This window comes from Zonotrichia leucophrys, chromosome Z (genome assembly GCF_028769735.1).
Source record: "Zonotrichia leucophrys gambelii isolate GWCS_2022_RI chromosome Z, RI_Zleu_2.0, whole genome shotgun sequence".
Lineage (NCBI taxonomy): Eukaryota > Metazoa > Chordata > Aves > Passeriformes > Passerellidae > Zonotrichia > Zonotrichia leucophrys.
In genome coordinates, this window is record NC_088200.1 from 32685777 (window position 1) to 32704064 (window position 18288).

Genomic DNA, 18288 nt, shown 5'->3' on the forward strand with positions numbered 1-18288 from the left:
AAAAATAAAATGAATTGTTTATTTTTTCCATTGGATGATAAAGATTTATTTATACTGAAAAGCAGCTTGGCTAGAGAGAAATTTGTGCAGCTTCTGAAAAACAGTTTGGCTCTCAGTAGGAGTTTAACCACATGCTGTGGCCTCCTGCCGGGCTAACCTACTATCACTATTCAGCAAATTAAATTAGACTGAAAAAAGTGCAGTGTTAATGCTTGTGTGTTATTTTTATACCTGAACTGGCTGCAAATACATTGGTGAGGGTGCATAATGAATAAATAGCGTATGTCTATACATTTCAAGACAATCAAGCCTGATTTTTTCAGCTGAAGGCATTCCATCAACATTACCAATGTGGGCAATCAAATTCTTCCAGTCGTCCAATTCCTTGTTAAATAGCCTCCTAGATGCTTGATCGGGACTATAGAACCTAGTTTTAATAACTTCAGAAGCATGTCACCATCCTTACTGTTCACAAAAACAGTAGGGAGATGAATGACCCAGCAAGGCCACTACCCAAACTCAAAACACTGAGCAACAGCAATATCTAAGTGAAACCAAAGTACAATTCAAGAAGATGAAAATTCTTCTCCAGAATGCTTCTACAAAATGCAGTGATTTATGACTCATGCATTTTCAGATTAAAAAGTTAAATTCTTGTTTTTTACAGTGCTCAACAAACTCCAGTCAATTCTCAGATCCATGTCAACTTGCAGCTTGTGCATAAACATATGACTTTTTTGAACTATTTCAATTCATTCAATACAATAAATGATGTTTCACTCTCAACAGGAGAAATGAAAGCTATTCTAACAGATTAAAATCCTTATAGGCAGATTTTTTGGTGGAAGTTTGGGCTTGAAATCTTTAATCTTACAAGCAATTACTTAAATAAAAATTCCTTAATCAAAAAGGAAATCCTTAACCCTCTCATGACAGCATTAAACATCTCCTAAATACACACAGTCCATTTAATAAATTCAGAAAAGTACTTTCTTTGGCAATGTTATAGTACTTACCTGAAAAATTTTAAGGAGCTTAAGATTAGTAGTTTTAAAAGCACTGTTTTTTCTGAGATGAAAATCAGAAAAACTACTGAAGCATCAAAAAATGCATTAAATTCTTCAATAAAACTCCTTTCAGTTCCAAAAAAATTGGAAAATTGCTGTTTCTAAATCTTGACACAAAATTTAAGTACTCTGCTCCCACTTAAGAGCTGAAGGAGACAGTGGTCTGTGTTTTATCAGAGTAAGATTTCTTTATAGTATATGAATATAATACCTACATGTGATAAAATTAATTGGTGAGCTTTTATTCACATTCACTAGTATATTTGAAAAAACCCATGCAATTCTTCCTCCTGCCACTTCCTGCTGACATGATCTTTATAAGCCTTCCCTTACCAAATATCACCATTTTTTACAACTGCCTCATAACGCTTCTAGATACCTGATCCTGAGCTCATGCTTGCCATTCACTGTTCATATTGTGCGAGTATCAGAATAGAAGGCCCTGTGTTCCTGGGAAAGAAATCACTAGCCATAATTTAGTGAAGGAACAATGCAGATCTAAAACACTGGGACAACACACTTATGCCAGCAGCTGCTGTAAATTCACTGCTTGCCCAATCCACAATCAATTAAATCTTTTTCAGTTTTGTTGAATCACTGCACTTGCAAAAAATCAAATGTTAGAGAGAATTGCCTAGTGATACACAGTACAATTACTAAGAAAAATACTACCAGATGCTAGGAATGTAAAAGCAACTACTATGCACATGTTTATACAGAAACTCATATTAAAATAGAACAAAAAGGTATTTGGCAGAATACTGCTATTTTGCAAAGAAAAACAGAATTTATGCAGAGACCACAACTGTTTGAAATGGTTTAAAATATGGTTGCTTTCACTTCCTGATTTTCCAAAGGTAAAAGTTAAATTTTATTTTTATAAGCCAAAAGCTTTTTTAGAAGTTTTAATTCAGCTGATTTAGCAGATCTAGAGCTACATAAATAATACCAGAAATTGAGAAAGAAAAAGACATTAAAGCAAAAGCTTTGCAAAAATAAAATTTGCATTGTGAATTCAAGTCTGTTTGCCAATATTGTGCTCAAAAAAAATGCAGAACTGCCAAGCTATAACCTCTGAAAATAAGGTTTAAGACTGAAATGCTGACAGGTCCTCATTTACAGGAAATGAACTGGCCACTACTAAAAGCTAAAACCAAAGTTACAAGACGGCCTGACATTCATGCTCTATTAGTTAATTGTATTAAGTAAGTATTTCTGCTGTTTTTATTTAGATATAATCAGATAATGTTTTCAATTAAGTAATTCCTCCTTTAAAACAAATAATAGGTAGAAAGGAGCCAAGAAGCAGAGAAGTAAGCAAAGGGGACTCCTCATTTCCATAAAAGCACCATAACTCTATTCAAATTCTTAGCAGACAGGGAGCCAAAAAAGGCAGAGATCTGGTTGTAAAGTACTAATTATAGACAATTCTCTATTAAAAAATTAGGATTTCTAATAAGAAATATTATCATCTGGGAAGAAGTAAAAATGGTTGAACAAAGCAAGTCAGCAAGCCAAAAAAATAGGCCAAGGATATTTTTAAGCCAATAGCTTGAAGTTTAATATACATATTTTAGTATGGAAATCTAACAGCCTCGGGTATTTTACCCAGCTAAAAACTAAGTTCTTTCAATTAATTTGCTTTAAGCCCACAACTTATTCATGAACAGCAGCCAGGAACCAGTATGTTCCAAATTCATTCAATGACATACCTTTGGTCTACATACCTCAGTAGCACTGGAGGCTGACAGTTCTTGGAGTGAGGCTTACAACACAGAACTATGAATTTATTCTAATACAGCAACAGTATCTCTTTATACAAAAAAAAAAAAAAAATCCTAGCTTCTCTTATTTAGTGATGAGATGCAGCAAATACGTAGACTTTGAAAAAAGTTGGCTAACTGCTTCTTATGTTGATCTGAAAAGGCATTTCCATTTGGCTAAATGACAAAACATTGGAAATCACCACATGCTGTCTATAAGACATTCCTATAATTTTGCAAATATTATAGAACCAAGCCTTTACTGACATAAAAATATTCAATTGAGTCAATATATTAATTTAAAGATTAACTAGAAGTTTTACTGGATTGAAAGGTGGTAACAGGTCCTTGACAGGAGACATCACCATGAGTACTACCAGAATATTAATGATAGTGTAGTGTGAACTGTTTCAGGAATGTCCATATGGGGCATCTGGAAACAAAGATTACTTTAGTCACACTTAGATCCTGAATGCTTTTATTTCCAGTGTCTGGCCACATCAGCCTTGCAAGAGGGTAAAATTTATCAGCAGTGGTGCTTATGTACAAAGAGAACTTTGAAGAACTGAGGAATTGATACCTTTTGACTGATAATGCCTAACAAATATAAGAACTACCACTAGTCTCAGTGGTTTGTGCTTCTCAGAATCAGTAAGTGTTCTGGATTCCTGCATTTTTCAAAAATTCTAGTTGCTCTTACCACTTTATCTTCACTTGAAATCTCCAATCCCTGTTAATTCAAAATAGGTATTTCACTACAGTGTAAAGGGCCTAGCACTAAAGGTCTATTTTAAAGTTTCAACTTTAAAGTCACATCATAATACTACACACCTTTAACCAGAAAAACAATCGGAAGATGTATGATTAATGTATCAGCTTCTTAAAAGACAAAATTATTTGCCAAAATATTTCTGTTCTGAAAACTAAATACAAATAAAAGATAGGGAAAAAACAATCACTCAGAAAAGAATATGAAGGAGGGTAACAGGATAATTAACTTTTTTTATTTGGTTAGGAGATCTGCTAATAGTTGTTTTTCCATTTAATTGACTGATGAATTGTGACATGAATCATGCACTTATTTGTCCAGAATCATAGGATTAAGTTTTAGTGGAATTCACTTTTAATTTCAAGTTGACTTAGAACTTTTTAAAGTAGCATTATTTTAATTTTTAAGTAGTTACGGAATGGAAATACAATCAGCAGACATTCAATATACTCAAGGCCTAGATGAAAGAAACTTTGCAGAAGGTTATACAGACATTCTTTGCAAGGAAACAGTTACTCACATTCAGGATTTCTTGCTTGCTGCTGACGAACATCTACTGTTAAAGCTTTCCATCGCAGCATTAACAAGGAAAGCTGTGTAACAAGAAAAGAAGGATCTCTTGAAGTGTGTTGAGTTGCATTGGCATAAAATGAGGTGGAACAGGATAGAAATCGAATTGTTAAGTTAATACAGCAGAAAACAAAAGAGCATCTATTACAATAGAACACTAGTTTCTTCAAAATATTTTACAGTAATTCACAGGGATCATGGAACGTTTGTATTATTTTTTCAAAAGGGGGAAATGAGAAGCAGTCAGAATTGGCAGAGTTGTGAAGGCCCTTCAGAGGAAGGTTCATGCAGGTAAAGAAATACTTTCTAATGTCATTTCTGATCCACCCTTTGCATCTCTTTGAACCATTCCCACACATAATATCACTGGATATCAGGGAGAAGATGTCAGCATCTCCATCTCCACTTCCCTGAGGAAGACGTAGAACGTAATCAGAAAAAACCCCTCAGCTCCTTCTCTACAAAGTAGAGAAGCCCAGAGTCCCCAGCAGTTCCTCACAGGACAGGCCTTCCAGCCTCTCACCAGCTTTGTTGCCCTCCTCTGGATGCACTCAAGGACCTTCACAACCTTCTTAAACTGTGGGGCACAGAACTGCACTGAGCCCTGCAGGTGAGGCTGCACAGCCCTGAACAGAGGGACAGTCCCCTCTCCTGTGGCCGGCAGTGCCACGCTCCCGGGGTGCCGTGTGCCCTCCGGGCTGCCAGAGTCCTTCCTGTGGGCCCTGTCCCCTCTCCTGTGGCCGGCAGTGCCACGCTCCCGGGGTGCCGTGTGCCCTCCGGGCTGCCAGAGCCCTTCCTGTGGGCTCTGTCCCCTCTCCTGTGGGCTCTGTCCCCTCTCCTGTGGCCGGCAGTGCCACGCTCCAGGCTCCCGGGATGCCGTGTGCCCTCCGGGCTGCCAGGGCACGCCGTGGGCTCGCCCTGAGCCGCTGTCAGCCGGCGCCCTCAGAGCCCTTCCTGCAGGGCTGCCCAACAGCCCCTCCTCTCCCGCTGGCTTGCTGGTATTAGATGTCAGGCCACTGAGGACTGCCCGATGCTCTAAGCCAGCTCCATCCCTCTGCAAGGCCTCTGGTCCCTCCAGAGTGCCTTTTGGAGTCATCAGCCAGTGTGCTCACGGTGCATTCCAGCCTTCATCCAGGTCACTGATAAACACGTGGAACAGAGCTGAGCTGCACCCTGAGGAGCATCGCTAGTGGCTGGTGACCAGCCAGATACAGCCCCATCACTGCACCCCACTGAGCTCCATGCTTCAGACAGGTCTTTACCCAGCACACTGCGAACCTGCTCATCCCACACTGCAGTCCCCAAGGATACTGCAAGGGATAGCACATTGATGACATTTAACAAGAAGAAATTACATATGCACTGATTAGGAAAAAGTCCAAACAAGTATTAAGTTACACCCCCTTCTCCTCCCATTTTGCTGCCAATGTTAGTCATTTATTGGTTGCATTTTTCAAACTTAGTAAGAGAAAACCTGTCCTGATCTTGATTCCTGAAGCTTCAGTTATATTTCCTCTCCCCTGTCCAGATGAAGAGGGGAGTGATGAACAGCTAAGATGGCCAGATAGGATTAAACCTGAAAAGTCATGGCAGTCTGGTGAAGATCCCACCAACTAGAAAAGGAGACACACAACCCATATTATTAAGAAGACAAAAACAAGTATCTGTAAACTACAGATTGATCAGTCTTGCCTCTGTGCCCAGCAAGACCAAGGAGCATATCCTCCTTTAAATTATGCTAAGACATGTGGAAAATTAAGAGGCAATTGTTGTTAAGCAACATGAATTTAAGGGCAAATCACACCTGACAAATTGGGTGGCTTCCTATAACAGGATTAGGGCATTGGTGCATAAGGTAAGAGCAATTGATGTCATTTATTTGGGAGCTGTGCAAAGCATTTGACACTGTTTGGAACAACATGCTTGTCACTAAACTCATGAGACACAGATGTGACAGACTGCTCAGTGGGTAAGGAATTGGCTGGATGGTGACACTCAGGTAGTCAACAGTTCAGCATTCAGGTGAAGATCCGTGATGAGGTGGCATTGCATAGGCCACGTTTCTGAGACAGGCACTATATAACATCTTTGTCAGGGACATGGACAGGGGGATCAAGGGCACCCTCAGCAAGTCACTGACAGCACCAGGCTGTGTGGGACAACTGACACACTGCCAGGAAGGGATGGCATCCAGAAGGACCTGGACAGGCTTGAGAGCTGCACTAGTATGAAACTTATGAATTTTAACAAGACCAAGCACAACGTTCTATGCCTGGGTCGGGGCAACCAACCCCCAGTATCAATACAGGCTGAGTGAGAGCAGCCCTGCGCAGAAAGATCTGGGAATCTCGCTGGATGAGAAGTTGGACACATGCACTTGCAGTCCAGAAAGCCAATCATAACCCTGCATCAAATACAGCATGGCCAGCAGGTAGGTCAAGGAAGGGGATTCTGCCCCTCCACTCTGCTCTGGTAAGACCCCACCTTGAGTGCTGCCTCCAGCTCTGGGGTTCCCAATATAAGAAGGATGTGAACTTGCTCAAGTAAGTCTGGAGGAGAACCACAAAGATGATTGGAGGGCTGGAATACCTCTCCTATAAAGACAGGTGAGGGGAGTTGAGTTTGTTCAGCCTGGAGAAGGCTCCAGGGAAACACCATAGGATGTTCCAGTACCTGAATGGGGCCTAAAAGAGAGAAGAGAGACTGTTCACAAGTGCATGTAGTGATAGGGCACGGGGAAATGGCCTTAAGATGATAGAGGGCAGGTTTAGATTAGATACTGGGAAGAAATTCTTTATTGCGTAAGCACAGAGACACTGCAACTGGTTGCCCAGAAAAGCTGCAGACGCCCCATCCCTAAAAGGGTTCAAAGGCCAGGCTGGAAAGGGGCTTAAAGCAACCTAATCTAGTTGAAGGTGTCTCTGCCTATGCCTGGATTAGAACTGGATGATCTTTAAGGGCTTTTCTAAGGCAGGCCATTCTCTGATTCTACGGTCTTAGCAGAAAATGGAGCATTTTTAAAAACCCACTGTCTTACCTTGGTATCTGATGGTGGCAGTGTCTCTGTTCCCTGAAGCATTAGCTTGCTCTGACCCTTGGTAGAAACAAAAAGAAATAAAACACAAAGAAAGTTGTTTACTCTTCTCTTTTGTAAGAACAAAATGCAATTCTTAGAAATTTAAACACAACTTTTAAAATATAGAAATAAATGAATTTTAACTTGGATCCTTCCACATCCCCTATACCCTAACCCAGAAGAGCAACTTAAGAAAAGTTTTGAAATCACAGCACAGTAAAGTAACAATTAACTCTGAAGGAGAGAAGTAGCACCTAAAGAAAGATGTATTCTTTGAGTAAAAAGGCAAGTTATAAGGGAAAAGTTCATATGGGGAAAGGCATTGAACAGATGAAGAACATCAGAAACTGAGAAGAGAGTCATGGACAAGGCTGAACAGTATTCCCTAAGAACTGACAGAAATTTATCTTTTCTGGGAATCCAGAAAATAAAAATAACCACTCCTAAACTGTTATTTGTTAACATATTGTGCTATGTACGAGAGAAGTTCTAACCATGACAATGTAACTGTGAGTTTGCAAGGGAGTAAGCATAGGGAGACATCACTGTCCTCCTCTGCCTCTCATCCTATTCTCTCTCTCCTCTAAGACCCAAAGGAGGTGTGAAATGGAATACCACCTTTTGTGAGGCTAAAGAGAGAAGGGTCTCTGTATGCTGGTACTACCACAACACAAATAGATTCCTTCATTTTCCATAATTTTAATATACAGTCCCACACTAAATAAATAGTAACATCAGCACATTGACTTCACAAAGCATTCTCCACCCCTCCAAGCACTTCTACATTTGACCTATCTGAAGATACTATTTCTTTTTTTTTTCTATTTGTTTGTTTCTGATTTTTTGCTTGTGTGGGTTTTTTGATTGGTTGCTTGGTTTGGTTTTATCAGAGTGGTTTCTTTGGAGAGGGTGGGGTAAGCATGTGGTGAATAAAGTAATTCTGAAAAAGCACTACAATAAACCTTGTCTATCATTGATATTTGCATACCTCTTCAATCTGCTTCCAAATACTATCACATTCATCCAGGAGTTCTTCCTTGGCTTCGACAGGACCAGCTGTGTTACTGATTTCTGATGCACACTCAGCCTATTAACAAGCAAAGTAAACATGTTATCATGTAGATCTACAATAACTGATTACTTAATCATCCTTGCCATTTCAGATCAACTATGCAACAGAAAAAAACTCCCTTAATCCAAAGCTTTTAGCTAACTCCTCATAGTTTTAGAAAGCACCCAGCAATTAAGTAAAATCAACTAACTATATAACTAAGTAGAGTCAGTCTCTTAAAAGAGACTAATAATTTACTTTTAAAATTGAATGACAAAATCCTAAATTTTCATAACTGCTTTGATTATTTGCAATGGCATCTTTATTTTCCAACAACTTTATTATAGAAACAATAAGGGAGTCTCACATCTACAAAGCCACGCTCTACCTCCATTTATGTGCAATATTTATTATGTATTATATATATATGTTTCTTTTCAAGCACTTACTTCTATTCTGTCAATAAATATGGTAATCTATTTCTCTTTCATTTGAATTCAGAATATTTTGATTAACAAATTAAGCACCCTCAAAGTTACTAGAAAAACAAACAAAAGAACCTGAAAGAACATACAGACAGCCAAGGAAAGAGAGCACCTGGGGAGCCAAAATGAAAATCAATCCAAGTTAAATTAAAAACTTTGAGAAATTGTTGGGTCAGAAAGAAACAACTGGAATTTATGAATTTGTATGCTTCTCACTTAAGAGATACCTGAATGACAGCAGCAATTAACAGGGGAAAAATAAGAAGGAGTATAACTTTTTTCCCAGGGAAAACAATCAACAGGCTAGATATACCAGATGCAGGAAGCCTTTAAAATGCCTTAATGGGTCACTAGACCCACCAAACACATAGAGATTAAACAGAAATGTTAAAAATAGATAATGACCTAGAGAAGAATTACACTTTTCTACCTTCTGATTGAAGCATAAATTACTAACTCAATCTATTGTTCTTTTTCAGTACAAAAACACAGCATCAGAGAAAATTATTATTATTCTTTAAAAGGAGTGAAGTATTCTACTGGTACTTGTGAAGTTCAAGCACCTCATAGCAAAGTGGATAAGGAAAGAGAATCAGAACATCTCACTGAATGCTGGACTTACACTAGAGAACTCACACATAGCCAATACTTCTACTAAGTCTTCCTGGCAAATTTCTTGCATTTAAAACAGAGCTCTACAAAATCTAGGTTACCATGATCTTATAAGAACTAATGAGCATAGATTTTGGAAAGCAAGATCATTATCTTCTTAAGAGTCTTGGAATGGCTCCATAATATAAAACAGAACCATTTCCCATAATTTATTAAGACTTCTGAAATGCCTCCAGCAAAGACTGCCCAGAAGGAAGAAACTAAGAAAGAAACTAAGCAGTCTTAGTTTTTTCTCAGACAAAAAAAAAAAAAGAGACAAAGAGAGTTTGGGGGGATAGTGGGGAGACAGAAGAACAAAAGGGAGAAAAAGAACCCCATGCTTTGGAAATTTAAAGGGGTCATGGGGTGGGATAAAAACCTATTCTGCCCATATCCCCTGCAATACTATAATTCATCACTATTAAAAGCATTATGTGGAATAATAATGCTTTCTCTTCTCTGAAGAGAAAGACAGAAAAACCTCGATCACACAAAAATGATGAAATTATTTTGTTGATAACTTTAAATTTCTGGGTCAATTTCATACAACATTTCAAAATATACATATTGTAAGACATTACAGGGCTCTCACAAGCCAAACTGACTTGCCGTCCTTAATGCTGCGCTCTTATCTACCTTACACAGTACACACAATGAAATGTCACTTTCGGACCTCATCTTCCTGTAGCTTGCAGTTTTCCCCATTTCAGTATGGTTAAATTACATTTTTATTTCCACACCATACCTGAAAACCTAAAGTTCTTTTTTCATTAATACTAATGTCTTCCATTTTCAACAAGTTATTCCTTCTTACTTTGTTTTAGGACTATATAATTAGGTAAGAAATACACACATGCGCAAGTGTAGGCTCTATGCTAGCCAAGGCTTTACAAAAAAAATCACAGGATGAGTCAGGTTGGAAGGGACCACGGGGGTCATCTGGTCCAACCTCCCGTTTGAAGCAGGGTCATCCCAGAGTACATGGCACAGGACTGTGTCCAGATGGTGCTTGAGTATCTCCAGTGAGGGAGACTCCACACCCTCTCTGAGCAATCTGTTCCAGCGCATGGTCATCTGCACTGTAAAGCTCTTCCTCATGTTCAGGGGGAACTTCTTGTGCATCAGCTTCTGCCCACTGCCTCTTGTCCTACTGCTGGGCACAGTGGAGCAGAGCCTGCAGAGGAGGGCGTAAGTGGCCCGAAGTTTAGAGTCCGACTAGCTGAGGGCGAAAGGCCGACACCGCTCTGCAATTCCTGGCCAGCACCCCTCGGCGTCTGATGGCCTCGGGCTGCGCTGGCTGCGGACTGGCTTACACCGCTGGTATTGGGGAGGAACGGAGCTGACCATTTCCTGGGGGTTAAACGTCGGTTTATTGAAGGTGTTGCAGGATCCAAACGCGGGGAAACCAACCGGGAAAAAGTTTTTTCAATAGGGGGTGAAACAGGATTATAAAGGAGGGGGGTGGGTACAGGCGGAACCAATCGGGAAAGGTGAGGGGATGAACTTCACAGAACTGACACACCATGGAGACCAATAATCAAAAGGTAAAGGAGGTGTCCTGGGACCCCAGCCAACCACCATCTCCAGAGAGGAGAAGGTTCTCGAAACCTGGGAGGAGAAGGGGGTGATTGACTGGACCCAGGGAGGAAACAACTTTCACTTATAAGGGAAACCAGGGGAGGAGCAATTACATACCGGCAACTATGAATAGCGGTTACTATAGCAACTTAGCTGACAGGGTAGCAGTGGCGGAAAAAACTGGGGGAACGAAACCATTTTACACATAATAGGGGAGAACAATACATAAATTGGGGGAATAACACAAGGAACTTAACAGCACACTACAACAAGAGCCTGCAAGCATTCTCTTGGCACTGTCCCTTTCACACCCATACACACACATGAGGAAGGCGAAATGCGTCCTGTGACCCCGCACATGAAATAAACAGGGCCAGGAGACTTCTTCTCCTTTTTAATGCCTTTATTAAAAGCGACCAGCTCAGGATTGGGCGGCTCGGCAGGGCTGCAGTCCCCGTCGTGTCTCCCAAGGCGACGCAGAGGAGGAGGATATGCACAGCTCTGTCCGCTAGGGGCAGAGCCAGGGGATCGGGTCCTCGTGGGAGCCTTTAGGGCGTGGTGTCCCCGTCAAATCTTGCATTCTCAGCGCGGTCCCCCTCAGTCTCGGCGCTGCGAACGACTCCCATGGTCAGGGCGAGAGGGACTCCGCATCTCTGCAGGCTCAGCACTTGGCTCCTCATGTCCAGACATCACTTTTGTTATGAACAAAAATTCAGTTAATATTTTTTTGTGAGAAAGAGTTACAGGGACGCAGCCAGGTCTCTGTCTCTGCCAAAGTTCTTAGTGTTTTGTCATGGTAATCACGGGTCCTTAGAGCTTATCTCCTCTTTTGTATTAGTAAAAGGCCTGGCTGGGTGCGGTAGATTGCCCTTCCCGAGGCAGTGCGCTCTTCCAGCATAGGGAAGACACCTGAGAGGGTGGGGGGGTTATGCAAAGTGACTCCAAAGTCCAGAATGCTTTGTGGGACCCCGACTCAAAATGCAACGAGAAAACCCCAAAAACAACGAGCCAAATAAGAATTGAGAGACTAAAATGATGTCTGGACATGAGGAGCCAAGTGCTGAGCCTGCAGAGATGCGGAGCCCCTCTCGCCCTGAGCAGAGAGTCGTCCCAACGCCGGGACCAGCCATCTGGGAAGTTCAAAGGATCAACACCTGACGGGGACATCAGGCCCTAAAGGCTCCCACGAGGACTGGATCCCCGGCTCTGCCCCTAGCGGACAGAGCTGTGCATATCCTCCTCCTCTGAGTCGCCCTGGGAGACGCGACGGGGACTGCAGCCCTGCCGGGACGCCCAATCCTGAGCTGATCACTTTTAATAAAGGCATTATAAAGGAGAAGAAGTCTCCTGGCCCTGTTTATTTCAGCTGGGGCCTCGTCCGGGATAGCCACGCCGCAAGAAGACTCAAGACTGGCCATCTTGGACTTCAGGACAGCTGGCTACCAGGACCAGAGGGATCGGCTCAGGAGCAGCGACGCAGAGGAGCACCGGAGCACCGGATTGGTGAGAAAGCCGGTGGTGGGAGCGGGAGACGTGCGCATGTGTGTGTGAATGAGACGAAGGCCGGCAGCCGGACCTTCGAAGTGAGAGCGGACCTCTCAGTACCGCGGTTCCGGACTCCTGCGAAGGAGCCGGCCGGGAACAGGGGGCGGAGCTTGGAATTAGCGTGAGTGAGTCGTCTCCCAAGGGGGAATAAAGGGCCCCCCCGCTCCGGGCGTGCGGAGGGAATATTTGTATGAGTGGCACGCACCCAAAATAGGCCCTGACAGAGGGAAGTCAGTCAGATTTGTCAGTCCCGAGAAGGATTCGGGTAGCAGTTGTAAGTCTCGAGAAGGATTCGCGTAAGATTTTGTCAGTCCCAAGAAGGATTCGGGTAACTCACAAGCCCTGCAGGCAAAAGTAAGTCCTGGCACAGGAGCCAGGCACAAACCCCAGCGAAGGAGGCTGTGGTTTCCTTTTAAGTCCTGATACGGTGAAGCCTAAAAATTGGAGGGTTAGGCAAACTAAAAATCAGGCAGTTGTTTTTCCTGACAGAGGGAGTCAGGCACGACCTGGATTCTTAGGCCGAGGTTTTGTGTGTTCAAGTCCCGATAGATGTAAGACCTGACGTGGGGAAAGTTGGGCAATCAAGAGATCGGGCAGTTGTTTCAGTATAAAGTCCTGAGCATCAGGCAGAAATTTGAAGTTTCAGTGGAGGAGGCTGAAGCTCCTCAAAGAAGGTTCTTTTTGAAATTACCGGTCAGTAAAGGCACCTTTGGGATTTTTCACTGTTAAGACCTGTAAAATGGGAGGGTGTATTAGTAAAAAGACTGGTAAGAGACTGAGGTATATACATCCCAATAGTCCCTTAGGAGAACTGTTAGTAAAATAGGATTCTATAGAGGCCACGGAGGGATTAGATAAAGCGAAAATGATCCATTATTGTATGGAAGTGTGGCCAGAATTAGAGTTACAAGGAGGATGGCCTTGGTGTGGGACAAAGGATAAGTGGATGTGCCAGCTGTTAAATAATTATCTGACAGCTCGAGGAGATACTGATCCTGAGCAATTATTGTATGTAGCTTGCTGGTTAAAGAGCGCTGTTGGGGATGAAGGGGTGCGAATTTGTAAGGTACAGAGGAAGAAAGAGGGGAATGAAGGAGGGGATGATAGGACTAGTAAAAGATGGGATCCCCTGGATTATCTGCCTCCTTCTGCCCCTCCACCTTATAATCCTCTTCTTCAAGCACCTCAAATGGCAGGTCCGGTTCTTCCCCCGGCTGCCATCTCACTACCACCTGTTCAAACTCCTCCTTCTACCTCTTCAGCTTCCGCTATGATAAACCCAGTATGCCCTCCAGCTCCTTCTGCACCACCACAAGTGCCTACTCCACCTGCTGCATTCTCCACCCCTTCTCCAGCTGCACTTAATATCCACTCAGGCTCTTTTCCCCCTCCTATTGCTGTCCCTTTACCTCCTCCTAGTTGGGGCACAAATGTCTCCTCGCCCGATCACCAGCTATCAGCAAATACACCTGCTGATGGGCAGAGCGTTCAGGGTAACCCAGATATCCCTCAAAGTAGTTTGGCATCTGAAGATGGGCCGTACTGTAGCACCAGATCCAAGACCTCCAAGGCAGAGAGACTCTTTCCCCTCAGAGAGGTTCCTATGGGAGGAATAGCAGGAGGTGTTGGCTTTGTGAATGCTCCCCTAACTGCTTCTGAGGTGAGAGAATTCAAGAAAGAGTTGGGGCATTTAGTTCAGGACCCAGTGGGGATAGCTAACCAAGTAGATCAATTTCTAGGTCCAAATATCTACACTTGGGGGGAGATGAATTCCATCCTGAGTACATTATTTTCCCCAGAAGAGGTCCAGATGATTAGGGCGGCTGGCATAAGAATTTGGGAGAAAGATAACCGTCCAGGACCCCAGGTGCCATCAGGCAAACAGAAATTGCCACTAACGGATCCCAGCTGGAACCCTAACCAGGAGGAGGGGAGGAAGGCCATGATGGAATATAGGTCTTTGATAATACGGGGGATCAAAGAGTCAGTTCCCAAAGGAACTAACACCCAACTGGCATTTGAGGGCATGCAGGAGAAAGAGGAAGCTCCTGCTGCCTGGCTTAATCGCCTAAGGCGGAACTTTCAGTTGTACTCTAGAATAGACCCAGACACCCCAGAAGGTCAAATGCTGCTAAAGGTCCAATTTGTTACCAAATCTTGGCCTGATATAAGGAGAAAACTGGAAAAGATGGAAGATTGGCAAGAGAAGGACATTAATGAGTTATTAAGAGAGGCATTGAAGTTGTATTTAAGGAGGGAAGAAGAAAAAGCAAAGGCGAAGGCTAAGATCATGGTTGCTATAGCTAGAGAAAGTGCAGGGTGGGCGGGTCCACCACCAGGAGGAGGCAAGGATAGGCCTCTTGTACTGTCAGGTGCAAAAGGGATAGAGACACCTCAAGTCCCTTTGAGAGAACGACATTGCTATTACTGTGGAGAGCCAGGACACACCAGGAGGTTTTGTAGAAACCTCAGTCTCGATGCAGCAATAGCCAGGGAACAAGATAATTTAGAGAAGATCCTTAGAGGTGACGAGTAGAGGGTCAGGGGCTTTATACTTTAGGGGACCCGATGCAACATCTAGAAGAGCCCTTGGTAAACTTTGAAGTGGGACCCCTAAATGAGGAATTTGAATTTTTGGTTGATACAGGAGCAGATAAGTCCTGTCTCAACAAAGTAACATCTGAAGTTAGACAAAAACCAGCTAGGCAGAAAGGATATCCAATACCACCAAAACTGGCCAGTAAGACTTAACTTATTATAAGTGGTGTGAAAGTAAAAGGTACCTTATTGTTTTCTTGTTGTGTGTGTGAGAGTGAGTCACAAGCAAAGTCAGCCTCAACTTCCCGGGCAGGTGGGGAGGGGGCAGTGGGAGTGTGTGTGTGACCTGCAAACCAGGCTGGTGTCCCCCGGGCGGGTGGGGGCTGTGACCAAAGCACGTGTGTGTGTGTGTGTGTGTGCGACCTGCAAACCAGACTAGTGCTCCCCAGATGGGTGAGGGAGCCGTAGCTGTAAGAGCGTGAGTGACACGCAGGCAGCCTCACAGGTGAATGTGCACCAGAGGCAACCAGAGTCTGGGCCCTTCCAAGAGGCCCAGAGATAATGAGACCTGTGGGCCAACCCCAGGGAAAGGGGGGGCTATGATTTTCTAGCAATAAGTTTGTGTCTTAAAGGTGTGGAGGAATGTGTGAAAGTGAATGAGAAATGAGAGAGTGAATATAGATGAGTTAGAATAGAAGTAATGTAGATTGTGCGTTACAAGTTTTACCACATCTTCTTAGAGGGAAGTGTACTGTGTAAAAGAAAGGTGTAAAAAAAAAAAAAAAAAGGAAAAAAATTAAGTGTAAGGAGTTGAAAGAAATATTTAAGCTGTAAGTGAAAGTATGAAACAGAAGCAAGAGATAAATAAATAAGATCTTGAAAAATAGAACAGAAAACCAGTGAATTAAATACACAGAAAAATAGGAGAATAAAAGTACTTTGAGAGTTAAGTTAGCTGAGAAATACAACTCCTTGCAAAATACAGAGTATGTAGAAGTTGATAAGAGAAACATACAAGCTATGGAAAAAGAGAAATTACTGATAACATTAAACAGAGAAGCTGAGTTTTGATAAAATCATTAACAGCAGACCATTAATGCCTGTGTTTGAAAGCCCGTTTCAGGTATTCTTCATTACTAAGACGGTTGGACTCACATCACTCTCACCCCTGGTATTGGACCAGGATTCAACACCAAGTTTTTCCCTCTGGCATTCTGGTATTGGACCGGACTGCACCCCATTCTCCCTGGTATTGGACCGGACTCCACCCCTGTCTCCTTCTGGCATTGGGCCAGACTCCCAGTTTCTTCTTCTGGCATTGGACTAGACTCCACCCCTTTCTCCTGCTGGCATTGGGCCAGAGTCCACACCACTCATCTCCGGGCACGGGATAAGGATTCATCCACATCACAAGTTAATTCACCTGAGTATACTGAGATTTAAAGTTGACTCTCAGAAGGAGGAGTCAGAAAGACTGAACTGTATAGAGAAAAAATTGGTACCAGAGTTCTAATATTGCTTAAAATGTTTCAAAACCATTTTGCGTAAATTATGTTGGTAAAAAGTTTAAGGCTATAAATAAGTAATTCTAGTTGAAGTTCCCCAACATACTTCTAAAGACTCCAGGTTAACCCTCTACAGAACACTCCCCTGGGGGGGAAACTAAAATTTGTAGGGAACAGACCAAGAGAGGTTTAACCAGAGAAGCGGGTAGAAGGGACTCTAAAGAGCTTGGAAGCTTCTCCTCAGGAAAAAATTCCCCAAGAGGCAAGGCCGGGTGGGCAGGCTGTGCAAGATAACCCATACTGGACTCTTGGGAAGGGTGGTACTGATGGCTCTGATTGCTGGTGGTGCTCAGGGGAGCCCAGCTGAGCCATGCAGTAAAGGCTACCAACCCCGCTATGAAGAGGAAGTGAGCTCCTTGTCGAGAGTCCACATCAGTTCTAACCCTGATTGTGTTAACCCCTCCCAACTGGTCTTTTATCAGAAAAATAAGAGAGTGTATTGGATAGCCGAGAATACTGCAACTTTTAGGCAGCCACTCCTAGGAGAGTGCCCTATAGAGGTAGCCTGATTGTGCTTTGAATGTGATGCTGCTAAAACAAGCTCAGCAGATCTAGTAAAAAGCAAAGAAATGGTGAAAATGGTAAGAAAAATTGTTTGTTACAAGTATTTATATGAGTGTACGGGAAAAGAGATAAACCCCTTTTGGAACACATTTCAGGGGAACTCTAAACCCCCTAAGTTTGATCTCATCTGGCAACTGCATTGCTAAGGTGATAACACCAATTTTCTTATTACCCAAAGAAACTGGATCAAGTTTGGGAGTTCCTATATATAATGATTTGGGAGAAATTAAACAAAACCAGGAAAGTGAAATAGAAATTGAGAAGATCCAAAATTGTAAAAGCCAAGTTCAGATCCCAAAATCTGTGTTGAACAAAGTCATCCGGCTCCAGGAAGTATTAAAAATAAAAAATTCAATTATTAGGGACATTTCAAACAAAATAAAAAGATTGGCATGTGTAAATAATCAAGATCAAACTCCTACACTTGATCCCAGTGGGTGGGAGAATTTAGAGATTTTCAGAAAATATGTATGGGAAAAAGTGGTTTTTCTCGCTGTGTGTGTACTTGGAGGATTGCTCTTTTTACGATGCTTATTTGTCTGTTTTAGTAAAACAGTATTGGCTGTACAAACCAATCTGCAAAGACCAAGAAAAGTAACAAGGTTAAGTAACCATGATTACCAAAGTGAACAAGAGATTTATAGTAGATTCAAAACAAAAAATTGTGAGTTGATGCGAGCTTAAGAACTTAAGCTCGATCAAAGAAAAAGAGGGGGGACTGTTATGAACAAAAATTCAGTTAATATTTTTTTGTGAGAAAGTTACAGAGATGCAGCCAGATCTGTCTCTGCCAGGGTTCCTTAGTGCTTTGTTATTGTAATACCGGGTCGTTGAGGCTTATCTCCTCTTTTGTATTAGTAAAAGGCCTAGCTGGGTGGGGTGATGGCCCTTCCCCGAGGCTGTGCTCTCTTCCAATATAGGGAAGACACCTGAGAGGGTGGGGGGGGTTATTCAAAGTGACTCCAAGACCAGCAGGCTTTGGGACCTCGACTCCAAAATGCAACGAGAAAACCCCAAAAACAACGAGCCAAATAAGAATTGAGAGACTAAAGTGATGTCTGGACAT

General features: G+C 42.6%; 1 protein-coding gene across 1 annotated transcript in view; it reads right to left on the reverse strand.

Moving 5' to 3' along the window:
* The window catches only part of CENPK (centromere protein K), a 30599-nt gene that overhangs the window by 11212 nt on the left and 1099 nt on the right, over positions 1-18288 (reverse strand). Inside the window, exons 2-4 of the mRNA XM_064735963.1 lie at positions 8234-8332; positions 7207-7263; positions 4120-4192 (exon numbers count right to left, since the gene is read on the reverse strand). Coding sequence (XP_064592033.1) covers positions 4120-4192; positions 7207-7263; positions 8234-8332 — 229 coding nt within the window. The remainder of the gene's footprint in view (positions 1-4119; positions 4193-7206; positions 7264-8233; positions 8333-18288) is intronic.